The sequence below is a fragment of the Cicer arietinum genome, chromosome 4 (genome assembly GCF_000331145.2).
Source record: "Cicer arietinum cultivar CDC Frontier isolate Library 1 chromosome 4, Cicar.CDCFrontier_v2.0, whole genome shotgun sequence".
Classification (NCBI taxonomy): domain Eukaryota; kingdom Viridiplantae; phylum Streptophyta; class Magnoliopsida; order Fabales; family Fabaceae; genus Cicer; species Cicer arietinum.
The window spans coordinates 61,299,952-61,315,090 of record NC_021163.2 but is presented as its reverse complement, the minus strand read 5'-3'; the positions used below and the strand labels follow the sequence as shown (position 1 = coordinate 61,315,090).

General features: G+C 38.3%; 1 protein-coding gene across 2 annotated transcripts in view; it reads right to left on the bottom strand.

The window, feature by feature from the left end:
- The window catches only part of LOC101496541 (myosin-15-like), a 31,163-nt gene that overhangs the window by 12,786 nt on the left and 3,238 nt on the right, over window positions 1-15,139 (bottom strand). For both annotated transcript variants that reach the window (XM_073367366.1, XM_073367367.1), the window contains 16 exons: window positions 14,338-14,484; window positions 14,147-14,248; window positions 7,980-8,037; window positions 7,748-7,849; window positions 5,687-5,724; window positions 5,472-5,598; window positions 5,207-5,380; window positions 4,921-5,052; window positions 4,425-4,534; window positions 3,500-3,560; window positions 3,208-3,385; window positions 2,442-2,647; window positions 2,063-2,182; window positions 1,873-1,971; window positions 1,178-1,399; window positions 138-277 (listed from right to left, as the gene is read on the bottom strand). In XM_073367366.1, the coding sequence (XP_073223467.1) occupies window positions 138-277; window positions 1,178-1,399; window positions 1,873-1,971; window positions 2,063-2,182; window positions 2,442-2,647; window positions 3,208-3,385; window positions 3,500-3,560; window positions 4,425-4,534; window positions 4,921-5,052; window positions 5,207-5,380; window positions 5,472-5,598; window positions 5,687-5,724; window positions 7,748-7,849; window positions 7,980-8,037; window positions 14,147-14,248; window positions 14,338-14,484 (2,016 nt within the window). The remainder of the gene's footprint in view (window positions 1-137; window positions 278-1,177; window positions 1,400-1,872; window positions 1,972-2,062; window positions 2,183-2,441; window positions 2,648-3,207; window positions 3,386-3,499; window positions 3,561-4,424; window positions 4,535-4,920; window positions 5,053-5,206; window positions 5,381-5,471; window positions 5,599-5,686; window positions 5,725-7,747; window positions 7,850-7,979; window positions 8,038-14,146; window positions 14,249-14,337; window positions 14,485-15,139) is intronic.

Here is a 15,139-nt window from a genome sequence, read left to right as displayed (position 1 = left end):
AGCAAAGCTAAAATAAAATTTTAGCTAGCACGAACAACAAAGAGCAAAGAATGGGATTACAGAAAAATATATGTAACACCACCATTCAGTAACTCTATCATTTTTGTAGGAAGGAGAAAAGGAAACAGAAAAGGCACCTTTTCACATTTTGCTCGAGTTGAGAGCACTTCTGTTCAAATTCTCTCAGTTTCTTGATGGTTTCATCATGGCCTTTTTGAGCCTTTATATGCTCCAGCTCTAAAGATGTGTACTTCTTCTCAAAGACATCCAGTGAAGCCTGCAAATATAAAACAAGAAAAGGAATACATTGTATAAATTCAGAAGAGAAAACAAACAGATCAGTAACATAAAATGTAATTGGATTGGCTTATGAACAACTTATTTGAGCTTATCTACTGACATAAGCACTTGTCAACGTGTTTGGAAGAGGTTATGAAAACAGTTTATAACATGCCCATAAATTGTTTTCAGCTTATTCCAAATTCCAATAAAGCTTTATCATGTAACTTATGAAAAACAACTTATAACTTCTATGAAAACAGTTTAACCACACTTTCTCTTTAATTATAGAAATATCTTATACGTAAGAGTTTATTGATTACGCATTTAATTAAGATGTTTATCCAAACGCACGCATAGTGAAAGATGATATGTCTCCAGACCTAAACTTCCTCCAAATGAAACATAGAGTAGTTTTAAAAACATGTCATATATATACTCTTTTCTTATCCAACAGAAAGAAAACCCTAACCAATTTCATGCCCCTTCTGCAGGAGTTACCCATACCCACAAAACTGATGTTCTACCTTTTCCTTTGATATTGATCATGCATAGACATCAAGCAATCTGCCGTATGTGATGAAATGTTCATTTGGCATTTCAGTCCAGTTTTCCATTAGGATCCATCAATAACTAATTTGTAACTTAGTATAAACCTTACTCATCATAATTCATAGTGTGCAATATAATCTATTCCATTCCTATATCATATACAACCATGTGAGCAGTCAGAAAACTATAACATGATTTTGAATATCATAAAATATAGAAATATAAGTTCATATCATAACACAATCAGGAATGTGGAATAGTTTGTCAGTTGGGCAGTACTTCACTTTCAGTGCCATGAGAAAAAAAATTATCAGCCATGAAAACACTCGAGAAACTAATGAAGCACCTTTAAAATGGCATTTTCCTTTCGTAATTCATCAACAGAAATTAGCTCTCTCTTTAAAGCAGATTTTTCCTTGGCTGACAACTCCAGTTGATTTTGCAGAACAGCATTCTTGTTGCACTCATTAATTGTAGCCAATTTGGCCGCGTCTAATTCAAGATTCAGAGCTTGTAACATTTTTCGAAGTGTAGAAATCTCTCTTTGCTTGGCCTCTTCATTAGAAACCTGCACAACAATGCAAAATCGTGATAATAAAAGTTATATACATCTGCCTGTATTAAAATTACACTTTTAAAATCTGACTCAACGTCACAAAAAAACCTCTACACCAGCTAATTAACTGATAGACATGTCTAACATTAGGTCAAATTTTACATAAGTAGATAACAAAAAACTTGAAAGAATAAATTTTTTAAGAATATGACAATGGTGCATTTATGCATAAGTTGAAATCGTTACACTAAACAAACTCATGTAACCATATTGTCATTTAAATCATTTAAGCCCCATAATAAATAAAAAATAAAAAATAATGAAATGCTGGCACAGAAAGTGCTAAACTTATAAGAGAGTGTTGAAGCAGCAATAGCAGACTGTGTTCCAAAACACATTAGATGCAGGAAGATTTTCAATGTATAAGTATTAAAATGCACAAATAGGCAACCGATCCATAACATCATTTATTCTAGAAGCAATACCCTTATTTTCTTTTCTAGATGCAAACGCCATGTGAGCTCTTCCAATTGCTTCTCAAGTTTATTCTTTGCCAAACGGAGGGCACCAGCTTCATTAGCCTCCTGAAAAAAATTAACAAAGAAAAGACAATTAGAACAACTTATGTTACATTGAATCTCCCACCAAACGAAAATAATATATATAAAACCTCACTTGTTTAAGTCTACGAAATTCTCTTTTTGCTTGTCTACACCGCCATAAGCATTGTATTGCCACAATTGAAGCTAGATGTCGCTGGAAAGCTGACCTAACCTTGTACATCCTCCAATAGGCCTATAATATCAATGTCACATATGATCAATAAAATAATATAAAAAATTCCATCATCCACAAGTAACCAACCATAAATGAAAAGACATTGAAAGTGAATGCAGCAACATTTGAGTCCAAATCAAAAAATGAATTGACAACCATGATTACAATGATAAATACAAGATAAAATCAACTCCATTGAAGTGATTAATAAAAAAAAGGCAACGATCTTAACATTTTCAAAGTTCTATCACATACAACAATCTCTTGGTAAAATTACCTGAACAGATATAGCAGCTCTATGTTCTTTTTCGTGCAAGAATCTTTGTTGAGTCGTGAAACTGCGAACATGCGATTGTATGATAATAGTAGAAGAATATAGTTTCATGTATGCATGCCTCGTTAGCCACATACGTATATACTGTTGAATGGAGATAGCTGCTGCTGTTTCCCTTTTAGCTGCATACATCTTTTGGGCAATGTGTCCTACAGTTACAAAAACCTATGAGGACCAGGCTGATGTAATTAAAGAAATAGCCATCACTAATTCTCTATATTTGAGTGCTCACAAAAACCAGTTTGAATGAGTTGCATATGTTCTAAACAGGAAGTCAACCAACTAAGCACAAATCCATCAAAATTTGTCTTGCACCAAGAAACAAGTGATGAACTGACATGTCTCTGTTCTTGTCATTATGGAAATAAGTAAATTCAATTTAACCCATCCTATATAATTCAAGCCAATTTCAGAACTACTTTGCCACAATTTGTAAGTAAAATTAATCATAAGGCCTCAAGACAGTTGACCATGTGATAGGAGTATAATAGGCAAGCCATCTATTTTTCAAAGAGCAGTAGAAAGTTGTACATTAAAAGGAGCATTGATATTGCTAGAATTCTTCCTCTAGCAAATGCAGTGTAAAGGCTGCATACATAAAACATGATAGTCTGACCCTTCCTTGAATTCCATCATTACAAGAACTATATATCATTAAGCCCCTCCCAATAGACAGTCATAATATAACCAAAAAATTAAGGAAACTAACCCCTGCAGCATGCCTGAAGAGAAACTGCAGCAGCTCTTACTGAAATGAAATCTCTGCGTGTAATATATGTCTTCAGTTGGCGCTGAATACACTTAGCAGCGTTGTCCAAAACCTCAGCACGTTTGGAGTCCAAAACACCAATTTGACCGGCCCTGAGAAATACTTTGGTCGTGCCCAACTGAACAAGAAAGAAAAACAAAACAAGGAGTATAACCATTATAGATACCCTCACTTTTATATTTCTAATTTGTGTATGAAAAACAGATTCATATATGGTTCCATAGGAACATACCTGAAAATTCTCAAGCTTGAGCTTCTGTAAAATTTTCTCAGTTGCAGCTTTATCATCATAACTATTAACAGAAACAATGCATTTTTTATCAAATAAGAAGCTCATATTGTTGCATACATTCATAAAAAATGAAGCTGTCGTCAATGAGAAAATAATGCAGTCCATGCCAGAAAAGGATTAAATTTTTCCAGTAACCATGGCATCTCAATTACAAAGATTAATATTTAGTGACAATATCAAAATAAGCAGATGTAAAACCCATTTGGATTTTCTTCCAGTTTCTGGTTTGGTTCATCTAATTACAACCACCAAGAAAATTACATTAATGCTAATCAATTTATAAAATCAGAACAGGTTGGCAAAATTTTCTCAACAATGAACCAGTCAAAGATCTAGCCTAGTGGTTCTTTAAACTACTTTTTGTCAAATTGTTTAATAACCATCTAGCTAGGACTGTGATAAAAAAAATGGTATTTTATTAGAAAATACATAAAAAAAGTCCCCTAATTACGGGAAAGAATATGCAGGAAGAACTTTAAAGGCTATGCAAAAACCCAACTTCAACGGCTAAGCATACCCAACTTCAGTCTAACCTTTGGCCCTTGGCTATCACCGTGATGAAATCATAAGATTTAAATATAGAAAATGAAAAACTCAGAAGAGAAATACTCAACATAAGATGTAATTGATATTGACATGATGTAAAAAAAAGGTTCATAAAACTCTAACCTAATACGTTTATTTAAAATAGTAAGTGAAGTTCTAGACTTCTAGTACAGCTAATACCAGCCCAACTTAATTGACTTTCTGCACTGATATAGCTCAACACTTTAACCAAACAAAACAGTCAAAATAATTGGAATGCAAGTTATAAAGTCAGATACAGTTAGCATGTAACTGTGAAAACAACTTTAAATGAACTCACCTTCCATCAAAAAGTTCAGGGCCTATTAATCCATAGCGATCTACAAACTCTGAATACGTTCTTCGAGTGGGGTAACCTGCAAGACTTATCCGAACAGCTTCGAGGACGCCCTGAATAAAATAGATATTAGAAATAAAACTGCTTGATAAATGAAAATCTGCTATAAAGTAAACTAGATACGAAAATGTGAATCATGACCACCTTATTTGCATGAAAATTTGAATCAAGCCCACACAATTATTTTGGAAATCCACAAGTTAAGAAATGACAAATATGGGAATAGAGGGAAAAATATATACTGCCACTGATGACCAAAAATATGTTATAAGTTGTACCACATCAAGCATTGGTGTAAAACATTGGGTGAACAAAATTTCCATGGGTAATGTAACAATTAAAATAACAACCAAGTTAATTAAGTTTACTAATTGATATGTCAGCAATTATGTTTCTCTATTGGCAGCTCCAATTAAAGTGGTCATTATAAGCTACTAACCCCACAGCGTAATTGATGTATGATGCTTGCATTCTCAAACATTTGTGGTCGATTCAAAGAATTTGGCTTCACACATCGTATGTAATGAGGCTCTGTTGACTTGAGGGACTCCATGAGTGCTTGAAGTTGTTGCTGAGAATACAAACAGACAAGAACCACCCCCCACCCCAAAATAATCAGCAACATAAAACTGATTTTGAAATAATTTAGTCGCCTATACAATTTGGTCAATGTAACACGTCTCCTAGTCTTTAGTCAAATAGGAAAAGGATATGGATTTTCACACCTTAAATCTGGTAGCTACTGAAGAAAACCTGTATGATGATCTTGAAGATTCCTCAGGTAGCAAAGGGAAAAGACCGGACACAAAAGGACAATTTGAAGAAGATAATAGATTCCAATGTTCTACAACAACATAATCACGATTTTTGTCCAAAAAGGTATCTGTATGATAAGTGACCTGCATGAAGCAGTGAAGCTCTCTTTAATGAAAAATTATATCACAAGATTGCATATCCAAATCAAGAAAAAGTTCAGGAGCATGTACCCACCTTTCCAGCATAATGGGAAATTATAAAATCTGTTTGTGAAAACTTTTCCTTTTGCAACCTAGGATGAGATCGAAAATGTTGAAACAACTTGGTAGAGAATGATTCGTGTGTTGATTTTGGAAACATGCTGCAAGAAGGGATTCCGGAATTAAGCTAAATTTGCAATTGATATCAACAAATGCACACCAATTAAAATTAAAGAACTCAAACAATACCAAGCTTCATCAAGCAGAGCAATGACACCAATGGGTTTCTGCAAAAGAAAGCAATAATAAGTTGACAAGAAACTGAAATTACAGGCATACATATAAATTGAAATCAAGAAAAAACAACCAACAGATTTATAAGATTCATATCTAAGCAATCCACTCCCAAATGCAACAGTATCACTTTTTATTGGCATGATCATTGTTAGTGTATAAGACAATATTTCATAATATCTTTAGAATATCTTGGTTTATCTCTTAGGATCAGTTTCTAATATTAGATTATCTTCTAGGATTAGTTTCCATATATCTTAGTTATAATCATGATTCGTGTCCAGATTTCTCTTTATTCTGGATTAGAAGTCTTGTACACCTACAAATAGGGTTTAGTGTTAAGTCTTTTGTACCAAGTAAGTATCAAGTTATTATCAAAAAATTTATTATTTCTCTTCTTCTTTCATCTAAAATCCATAACTTCAACATGGTATCTAGAGTCTGGCTCAATTAAATTATGATTTTATGAAATAAATTTGTGGCCTTTCCTGTCACTATTTCACCGCTAAATTATTTGCCATCCTCTTTTTTTGGCGTCTTTTCAGCTTCTCTGACCACAGCCGCTTGTCGGTGTAACAGAACACTTTCTACAGACATTATCCGTGAAACTTTCTTCATGTAACGGCTCCTCCTGATCTTCTGCCTGCCAAAGTTTAGATCTGGCAACGCTGAAATACGCTGTGCGCTGGCTTCATCGTCTGCAATCTTTGATTTTTTTTGGAAACCTCAGCTGCTCCTAGTGACACGCTCCTAGTGGCACGTCCGACGACCTTTCTGGTCGACTCTTCTTAATCGGTGTCATCTATCTCTCCCCTCTAACAGGACCAACACTCATTTGGTTCTGGTTTGACTCCAACATACGATTTCCTGTTGTTATAGCCTCAATTTAGCGCTGCTTTTGTTGCAACAACTTTGTCTTCTATGCGTTTTTTGAGCACTATGTGTCCCTGCTACCCCTTATTAGTGCTTTCTAGATGCAGCTTCTTGTCTGCTTCTTCTTTGATACTCTGGCCTCGGCCTTTGTCCCAAATGCATTGGTCTCGTCTCTGCCCTAGATGCACTGGACTAATTCCGATGCCTGGCCTCAGTTTTTATCACAGATGCATTGGCCTCTTCTTCGTCCCAAATGCACTAGCCTCATCTTCATCCCAGATTCACTAGCCTCGTCTTCATCACAGAAGTAGTTTAGTTTCAAGTTTAAATATTGTATCTATGATTTATTGGTTTGAAGCTTCCAAATATGGTTTTGACTTTTGAGAAGGACAAACCATGCTTTTGCTTAATTACTAGCCACAAAGTTTCCGACCTTTATATTTTAATTGTGGAGAAATGCATTATTTTCTTGTAATAAGCTAAAGCATAATAAGTTTTAGCTTGAGGGGGAGTTTTATCTTGTAGGACCAGTTTCTAATATTAGAGTATCTTAGACCATCTTCTAGGATTAGTTTCTATATTTCTTAGTTATTATCATAATTTGTTTTCTGATTTCTCTATTTAATTAGCATTAGAAAGTCTTGTATCGTATCCCTATAAATAGGGATTATTGTTTAGTCTTTTGTATCAAGTTATTATCAATAACATTCAAAGTTTTTATTATGTCTATCCTTTTATCTAAAACCTTAACTTCAATAATTATGATTATATGAATCCTTGATAAGCAGGTCAATGAGGTCATGCCAATTCATATGTAAAATAATATATCTTGAGAGAGATTAAAACGTAAGACCTATGGTGTAGGATAAGACAAAAAGGTTTGATATATTGTGAACTAGCTGAGTAGATTCCTTTTTTATACAGATCCCATTGCATTTTCAGTACATCTGTAACCTGATGTACTAGTTCAAAGTCCCTCAGCAGCCATTATTTTAGACCAATAACTTCCACTTAGAACAAATTATGCATGAAATATAAAATCATATGTGAAAAAACTAATACTACATGACAATCTTAATGCACAGAATTTACAAACATGCACCTAAAAAGGCAACAAAAAATTTAAAAATAAAACAATAAAACCTTTTCAATCAAATCTAGAACATCTTGGTTGTCCACAAATTCAATATAACTCCAGTTAATTTCTTCTTTGCAATACTCCTCCTGTTCCATCTTGAATACATGCTGGAAGAATGACAAGGCAGAAGTTACAAGAAAAGATGGGTAAAAAAACATCAGCATATCCAAATTAAGATAAAAAGACATTAACTTGGTGAGTGCAAAAATTAGCATTAACATAAAATAGCATGCATACCTCATTAAAATGTTGCTGAAGCTTTTCATTTGCAAAATTGATACAGAATTGCTCAAAACTGTAAGAAGTGAATATTATTGGATTAAGCAAAATAATCATAATGAAAAAGTAACAAATATGAAAACACAACCACAGCGGAAAACTCAAAATGAAATAGGAATAGAATACAGACAAAAACAATACATAGATGATACTTCTTAAATTTAGAAGGAATAATATTCTTTTCATATTTTATTATGAGGTCACTGGACCTATATATATACATGAGCCAGGGAAAACAGATCCCTGTCATTATGGGATTGATCCTAAATACATAAACCTAATAATAGCAAGATACAACTGTTACAGAAGTACAATAAATATAAAACTGTTACAGAAATACAATAAATATAAAACTGCCTAAAATACTAAGGGGAATCACAGTTTTGACACTCCCCCTCAAGCTGGTGAATAGGTGTTTTCCATTCCCAGCTTGGATATAATTCCTTCAAAGTTAATGCAGTTCAGCCCCTTGGTGAGTATGTCTGCAAGTTGATTCTGAGTGGATACATATGGTGTGCAAATCATGCCACTGTCTAGTTTTTCCTTGATAAAGTGTCTGTCAACCTCTATATGTTTAGTTCTATCATGTTGCACCGGGTTGTGGGCTATACTAATTGCAGATTTATTGTCACAATATAACCTCATAGGTTCATTCCACCTTATCTTCAAGTCTTCCAATATAATCTTTAGCCATAGAAGTTCACATATTCCGTGGGCCATTGCTCGAAATTCTGCTTCAGCACTCGATCTAGCTACTACACTTTGTTTTTTGCTCTTCCAAGTTACTAGATTTCCACCAAGGAAGGTGCAGTATCCAGTAGTTGATCTTCTATCTACCACCGACCCTGCGTAGTCCGCATCCGTATATGCTTCAAGACTTACACTCTTGTTTCGTTTGAACAAAATCCCTCTTCCTGGGGTCCCTTTCAAATACTGGACAATTCTAAGAGCAACTTGTAAATGTGCTTCCTTTGGTTGGTGCATAAACTGACTAACTAGACTTACAGCAAAAGCAATGTCTGGTCTAGTATGAGATAAGTAAATAAGTCTGCCCACAAGTCTTTGATACATTTCCTTGTCCACAGCAATATCCTCCTCCGCACTTCCCAACTTTATATTTGGGTCCACTGGAGTACTTGCTGGTCTGCAGGCTGTCTTCCCTGTTTCTTTAAGCAAGTCAGTAATGTATTTTTGTTGAGATATGAAGATTCCTTTCTTGGAATGGGCAACTTCAATTCCCAGAAAATATTTAAGTCTCCCTAATGCCTTGATCTCGAATTCCGTGGCAAGGCATTTACTTAGCACTTGCTGCTCCTTTTTGTCATCCCCACTAACTATAATATCATCTACATACACCAATAAAATTGTTACTCCCCCTGAATCTGAATGTTTGATAAATAATGTGTGATCCCCTTGGCTTTGTTTGTAGCCTAGACCTGTCATAACTTTGGTGAATCTTCCAAACCATGCTCTTGGGGATTGTTTCAGCCCATATAGAGCCTTTCTTAGCTTGCAAACAGTTCCAGCAGTAACCTGCCCATTGTAACCAGGGGGCAACTCCATGTATATTTCTTCTTCAAGGTCTCCATGTAAAAATGCATTCTTCACATCAAACTGCTGCAGGTCCCAATCATGATTTGCTGCTAATGACAATATTACTCTGACCGTGTTCATCTTAGCAACCGGGGCAAATGTCTCCAAGTAATCAACTCCATAGGTTTGAGTGAAGCCTTTGGCCACTAATCTTGCCTTGTAACGTTCAATGGTCCCATCAGCCCTGTATTTAATTGTATATACCCACTTGCATCCTACTGGTTTTTTCCCAATTGGTAGGGTGACAAGTTTCCAGGTCCTATTCTTGTTTAACGCCTCCATTTCCACATCCATGGCTTGTTTCCATTTCCTGTCAGATAATGCTTCAGATACAGAGGAAGGTGTGTGTGTGGAGTTGAGGTTTGTGAGAAAGGTTTTATGAGTAGGTGAGAATTTTTCAAAGGATAGGAAATTTGATAGTGGGTAAAGTGGTTGTTGGGTGCATGTTCTAGTTCTCTTTCTAAGGGCAATGGGTAGGTCTAGATTTTGGTCCACCTGTGCTTCTAGATTTGCAGAAACAAACTCATTATAATCATTGGAGTTTATAGGATTCGAAGGTGTTACCTCATGCAGTGATGATGGGTTGGATTCTTGGACATTGCCAGATTCTAGAATGGCTTTTTCTCTCCTTGAATATACCAGATTTTTCCCAAATTTTCCATCATTAGGTGCAGGTTCAGGTGCAGGCCTTGCTGTTAGTTCAGGTGCAGGTGTAGGTGTAGGTCCTGCTGTTGATTCAGGTGCAGGTCCTGCTGTTGGTTCAGATGCAGGTGTAGGTGTAGGTCCTGCTGTTGATTCAGGTGCAGGTCCTGCTGTTGGTTCAGGTGCAGGTGTAGGTGTAGGTCCTGCTGTTGATTCAGGTGCAGGTCCTGCTGTTGGTTCAGGTGCAGGTGTAGGTGTAGGTCCTGCTGTTGATTCAGGTGCAGGTCCTGCTGTTGGTTCAGGTGCAGGTGTAGGTGTAGGTCCTGCTGTTGATTCAGGTGCAGGTCCTGCTGTTGGTTCAGGTGCAGGTGTAGGTGTAGGTCCTGCTGTTGATTCAGGTGCAGGTCCTGCTGTTGGTTCAGGTGCAGGTGTAGGTGTAGGTCCTGCTGTTGATTCAGGTGCAGGTCCTGCTGTTGGTTCAGGTGCAGGTGTAGGTGTAGGTCCTGCTGTTGATTCAGGTGCAGGTCCTGCTGTTGGTTCAGGTGCAGGTGTAGGTGTAGGTCCTGCTGTTGATTCAGGTGCAGGTCCTGCTGTTGGTTCAGGTGCAGGTGTAGGTGTAGGTCCTGCTGTTGATTCAGGTGCAGGTCCTGCTGTTGGTTCAGGTGCAGGTGTAGGTGTAGGTCCTGCTGTTGATTCAGGTGCAGGTCCTGCTGTTGGTTCAGGTGCAGGTGTAGGTGTAGGTCCTGCTGTTGATTCAGGTGCAGGTCCTGCTGTTGGTTCAGGTGCAGGTGTAGGTGTAGGTCCTGCTGTTGATTCAGGTGCAGGTCCTGCTGTTGGTTCAGGTGCAGGTGTAGGTGTAGGTCCTGCTGTTGATTCAGGTGCAGGTCCTGCTGTTGGTTCAGGTGCAGGTGTAGGTGTAGGTCCTGCTGTTGATTCAGGTGCAGGTCCTGCTGTTGGTTCAGGTGCAGGTGTAGGTGTAGGTCCTGCTGTTGATTCAGGTGCAGGTCCTGCTGTTGGTTCAGGTGCAGGTGTAGGTGTAGGTCCTGCTGTTGATTCAGGTGCAGGTCCTGCTGTTGGTTCAGGTGCAGGTGTAGGTGTAGGTCCTGCTGTTGATTCAGGTGCAGGTCCTGCTGTTGGTTCAGGTGCAGGTGTAGGTGTAGGTCCTGCTGTTGATTCAGGTGCAGGTCCTGCTGTTGGTTCAGGTGCAGGTGTAGGTGTAGGTCCTGCTGTTGATTCAGGTGCAGGTCCTGCTGTTGGTTCAGGTGCAGGTGTAGGTGTAGGTCCTGCTGTTGATTCAGGTGCAGGTCCTGCTGTTGGTTCAGGTGCAGGTGTAGGTGTAGGTCCTGCTGTTGATTCAGGTGCAGGTCCTGCTGTTGGTTCAGGTGCAGGTGTAGGTGTAGGTCCTGCTGTTGATTCAGGTGCAGGTCCTGCTGTTGGTTCAGGTGCAGGTGTAGGTGTAGGTCCTGCTGTTGATTCAGGTGCAGGTCCTGCTGTTGGTTCAGGTGCAGGTGTAGGTGTAGGTCCTGCTGTTGATTCAGGTGCAGGTCCTGCTGTTGGTTCAGGTGCAGGTGTAGGTGTAGGTCCTGCTGTTGATTCAGGTGCAGGTCCTGCTGTTGGTTCAGGTGCAGGTGTAGGTGTAGGTCCTGCTGTTGATTCAGGTGCAGGTCCTGCTGTTGGTTCAGGTGCAGGTGTAGGTGTAGGTCCTGCTGTTGATTCAGGTGCAGGTCCTGCTGTTGGTTCAGGTGCAGGTGTAGGTGTAGGTCCTGCTGTTGATTCAGGTGCAGGTCCTGCTGTTGGTTCAGGTGCAGGTGTAGGTGTAGGTCCTGCTGTTGATTCAGGTGCAGGTCCTGCTGTTGGTTCAGGTGCAGGTGTAGGTGTAGGTCCTGCTGTTGATTCAGGTGCAGGTCCTGCTGTTGGTTCAGGTGCAGGTGTAGGTGTAGGTCCTGCTGTTGATTCAGGTGCAGGTCCTGCTGTTGGTTCAGGTGCAGGTGTAGGTGTAGGTCCTGCTGTTGATTCAGGTGCAGGTCCTGCTGTTGGTTCAGGTGCAGGTGTAGGTGTAGGTCCTGCTGTTGATTCAGGTGCAGGTCCTGCTGTTGGTTCAGGTGCAGGTGTAGGTGTAGGTCCTGCTGTTGAAATTTTCTTGTTGCTAGGACATGGGGAATATGTGGAGAAGTATTTGGGTAGAGGGGGCATATGGTCAGTGGCTCCCGAGTCTAATATCCAGTAATGTGTAAATGGTGTATCTGAAACATTAAGCCCAAAAGAAAGTGGAAGCTTACCAGAATATGTTAAGGAGCATGTACCTGTGGGCTTCTCCAATTTACTAAGGAGGGATCTGACCCGTTCTATCTCTTCATGATTCAGCTGGACAGATTCTTCACTTTGTCCATTAGCAATGTATGCTTGCCCTTGCCCTCCTCTTTTTGGAGGGCCTCCTTTCGGCCCCCATTCTCGGCTTGGGGGTTTTCCATGTAATTTCCAGCACTTCTCTCTTGTGTGGCGCGGCTTGTTACAGTGGGTACACCAGACCTCCTCGTGTTTTTTTTCCATATTTGGAACCCCACTTTTCCTCTGGTTAGCAACCATGATTGTTCCTCTTTCAGCTATCATTGCGGAGCTTTCAGTGGTTGAGGTCTCCAGCATCAGTCCTCTCCTGCTTTCTTCACTCCGGATAATGGCTACCACTTCATTAAGCCCAGGGACTTTCTCTTTTCCCAGGATTTGGATTCGGACCTGGTCATATTCAGGATTCAGGCCTACCAAAAAATCATAGACTCTATCTTGTTCAATATACTCCTTAAGGATTGCTGAGTCTTCTGAACACTTTGCTTGTATAACTCGATAGTGGTCCAATTCCATCCATAGAGACTTGAGTTGATTGGCATATTCTGTAACTGATTTGTTTCCCTGTTTGGCAGCCACGGTTTTTACCTTTACATCATAAATTTGAGCAGCATCCTTGGCCTTAGAATAAGTTTCCTCTACTGCGTCCCAAATTTCCTTTGCTGATTTAAGGAACATGCATGTATCACTGATTTCTGGGACCATTGAATTCCATAGCCACGCCATGATCATGGAGTCTTCTTCGTCCCATGATTTGAACTTGGGATCTGTTTTATCAGGTGCTTTATCAGTCAGGTGACTGACTTTTCCTTTTCCTTTCAAGATGGTCCTAATGAGTTGAGACCATTTGAGATAATTCTTCCCATTTAACCGATAAGCAGAATGAACATTCTGCAATTCTCCAGCAGTCTGGGGTCTGTCCCCAGTTTCCAGAATAGGATTCATGACCTCTGCCATGATCAAGGAAGAGAGGGTTGCGCTGCAATGAAGGCTGCAACAATGCTTAAAGGTGGCGCAGCAATGAAGGCTGCAACTTAGGGTTTACAGGCACGGTCAGAGGCTCCCAAGGATCAGGAGCTCTGATACCATCTTAAATTTAGAAGGAATAATATTCTTTTCATATTTTATTATGAGGTCACTGGACCTATATATATACATGAGCCAGGGAAAACAGATCCCTGTCATTATGGGATTGATCCTAAATACATAAACCTAATAATAGCAAGATACAACTGTTACAGAAGTACAATAAATATAAAACTGTTACAGAAATACAATAAATATAAAACTGCCTAAAATACTAAGGGGAATCACAGTTTTGACAATACTAAAGCAAAGTCTGAGAATTAAGCATTTTCTACTAGTGAAAGTACAAGTCTACAATACATATAAGAACGGCAGAGAAGTGACAAGTACTCACAAGAATAAACGCCAACCTATGCTAATGTTCCACAATGTAAAACACATAACTTACTTGTATAATTGCCTAAATTATTTACCACAAAAAAAACAGTATTTCAAGTGACAGGTAACTGAATCCAGGTTACCTATTATCCTTGAAGCACTCAAAACCATAAATATCCAAAACTCCAACTTGCATCTGGGAATTGCTATCTTGTCCAACAGACCTATTGATCTTATCAACAAGCCTGTTAGAACAGCAAAAACAAAAAGAATTGTCACTCAACAATGCATAATAAAAATACATGTTTGTTGATTTGAATTTCCACATCTATACCAATCAAATAAACGAGCATAAACAGTTTTTGCCAAAGCATCCCGACCAGCAACAGCAGCATTACAATCAAGAGCCTTGACAATACATCCTTCTCGAGTTTGTATTGATCTAGTACACAATGTTGCCAGCAGTAAGTCTACATCACACCTAGTGAAGAAAAAAGTTAAGCGATTAACTTTAGCAAAGGACAAAAGCCTCTAAAAACTCATGTCTAGACATTATATCTAAAAGGAGAAACGACCAATAATCCCATTCATTAGGTATTTTTATGGTTTCTACAAAACAACAGAAATAACAGGGACAGACAGTGGACAGAAAAACCCAATATTTCATTGTACCAAAGAGACCGATGCTAATTATTCTGATATCAGCTGCTTGGATTCTTGCACAGATGTAATCTGACTATTTAGACTTAGCATTAAGAGTAAAGACTACTATCTCTGTGATGTCAATAGTAGACATCTAAAAAATATTTAGTTAGGTATTGAACTCATGCACAGATATGATATATAACTATTTATACTTGCAAACAAACCACTGAGCTTTGTGATTCAATAGTTTTTAAAAACAATATTTAGTTAGGTGTGCATTCAAATTAGTTGTTTCTGTATATAGAAATTTTTCTATCCCCTTCTAGAAGATTTTAGTTGTATGCAGTCTATATACTCTACAAGGTCATACTATCAGAAAGTATAGATCTCAAAAATATATTCACGAAAAGTTGTTAAAAAGATATGTGTTTGCATTTTGAATGCAAATGCTGATGAGGGAAATAAAATTCAGCCATGTTTTAAGTTACAGT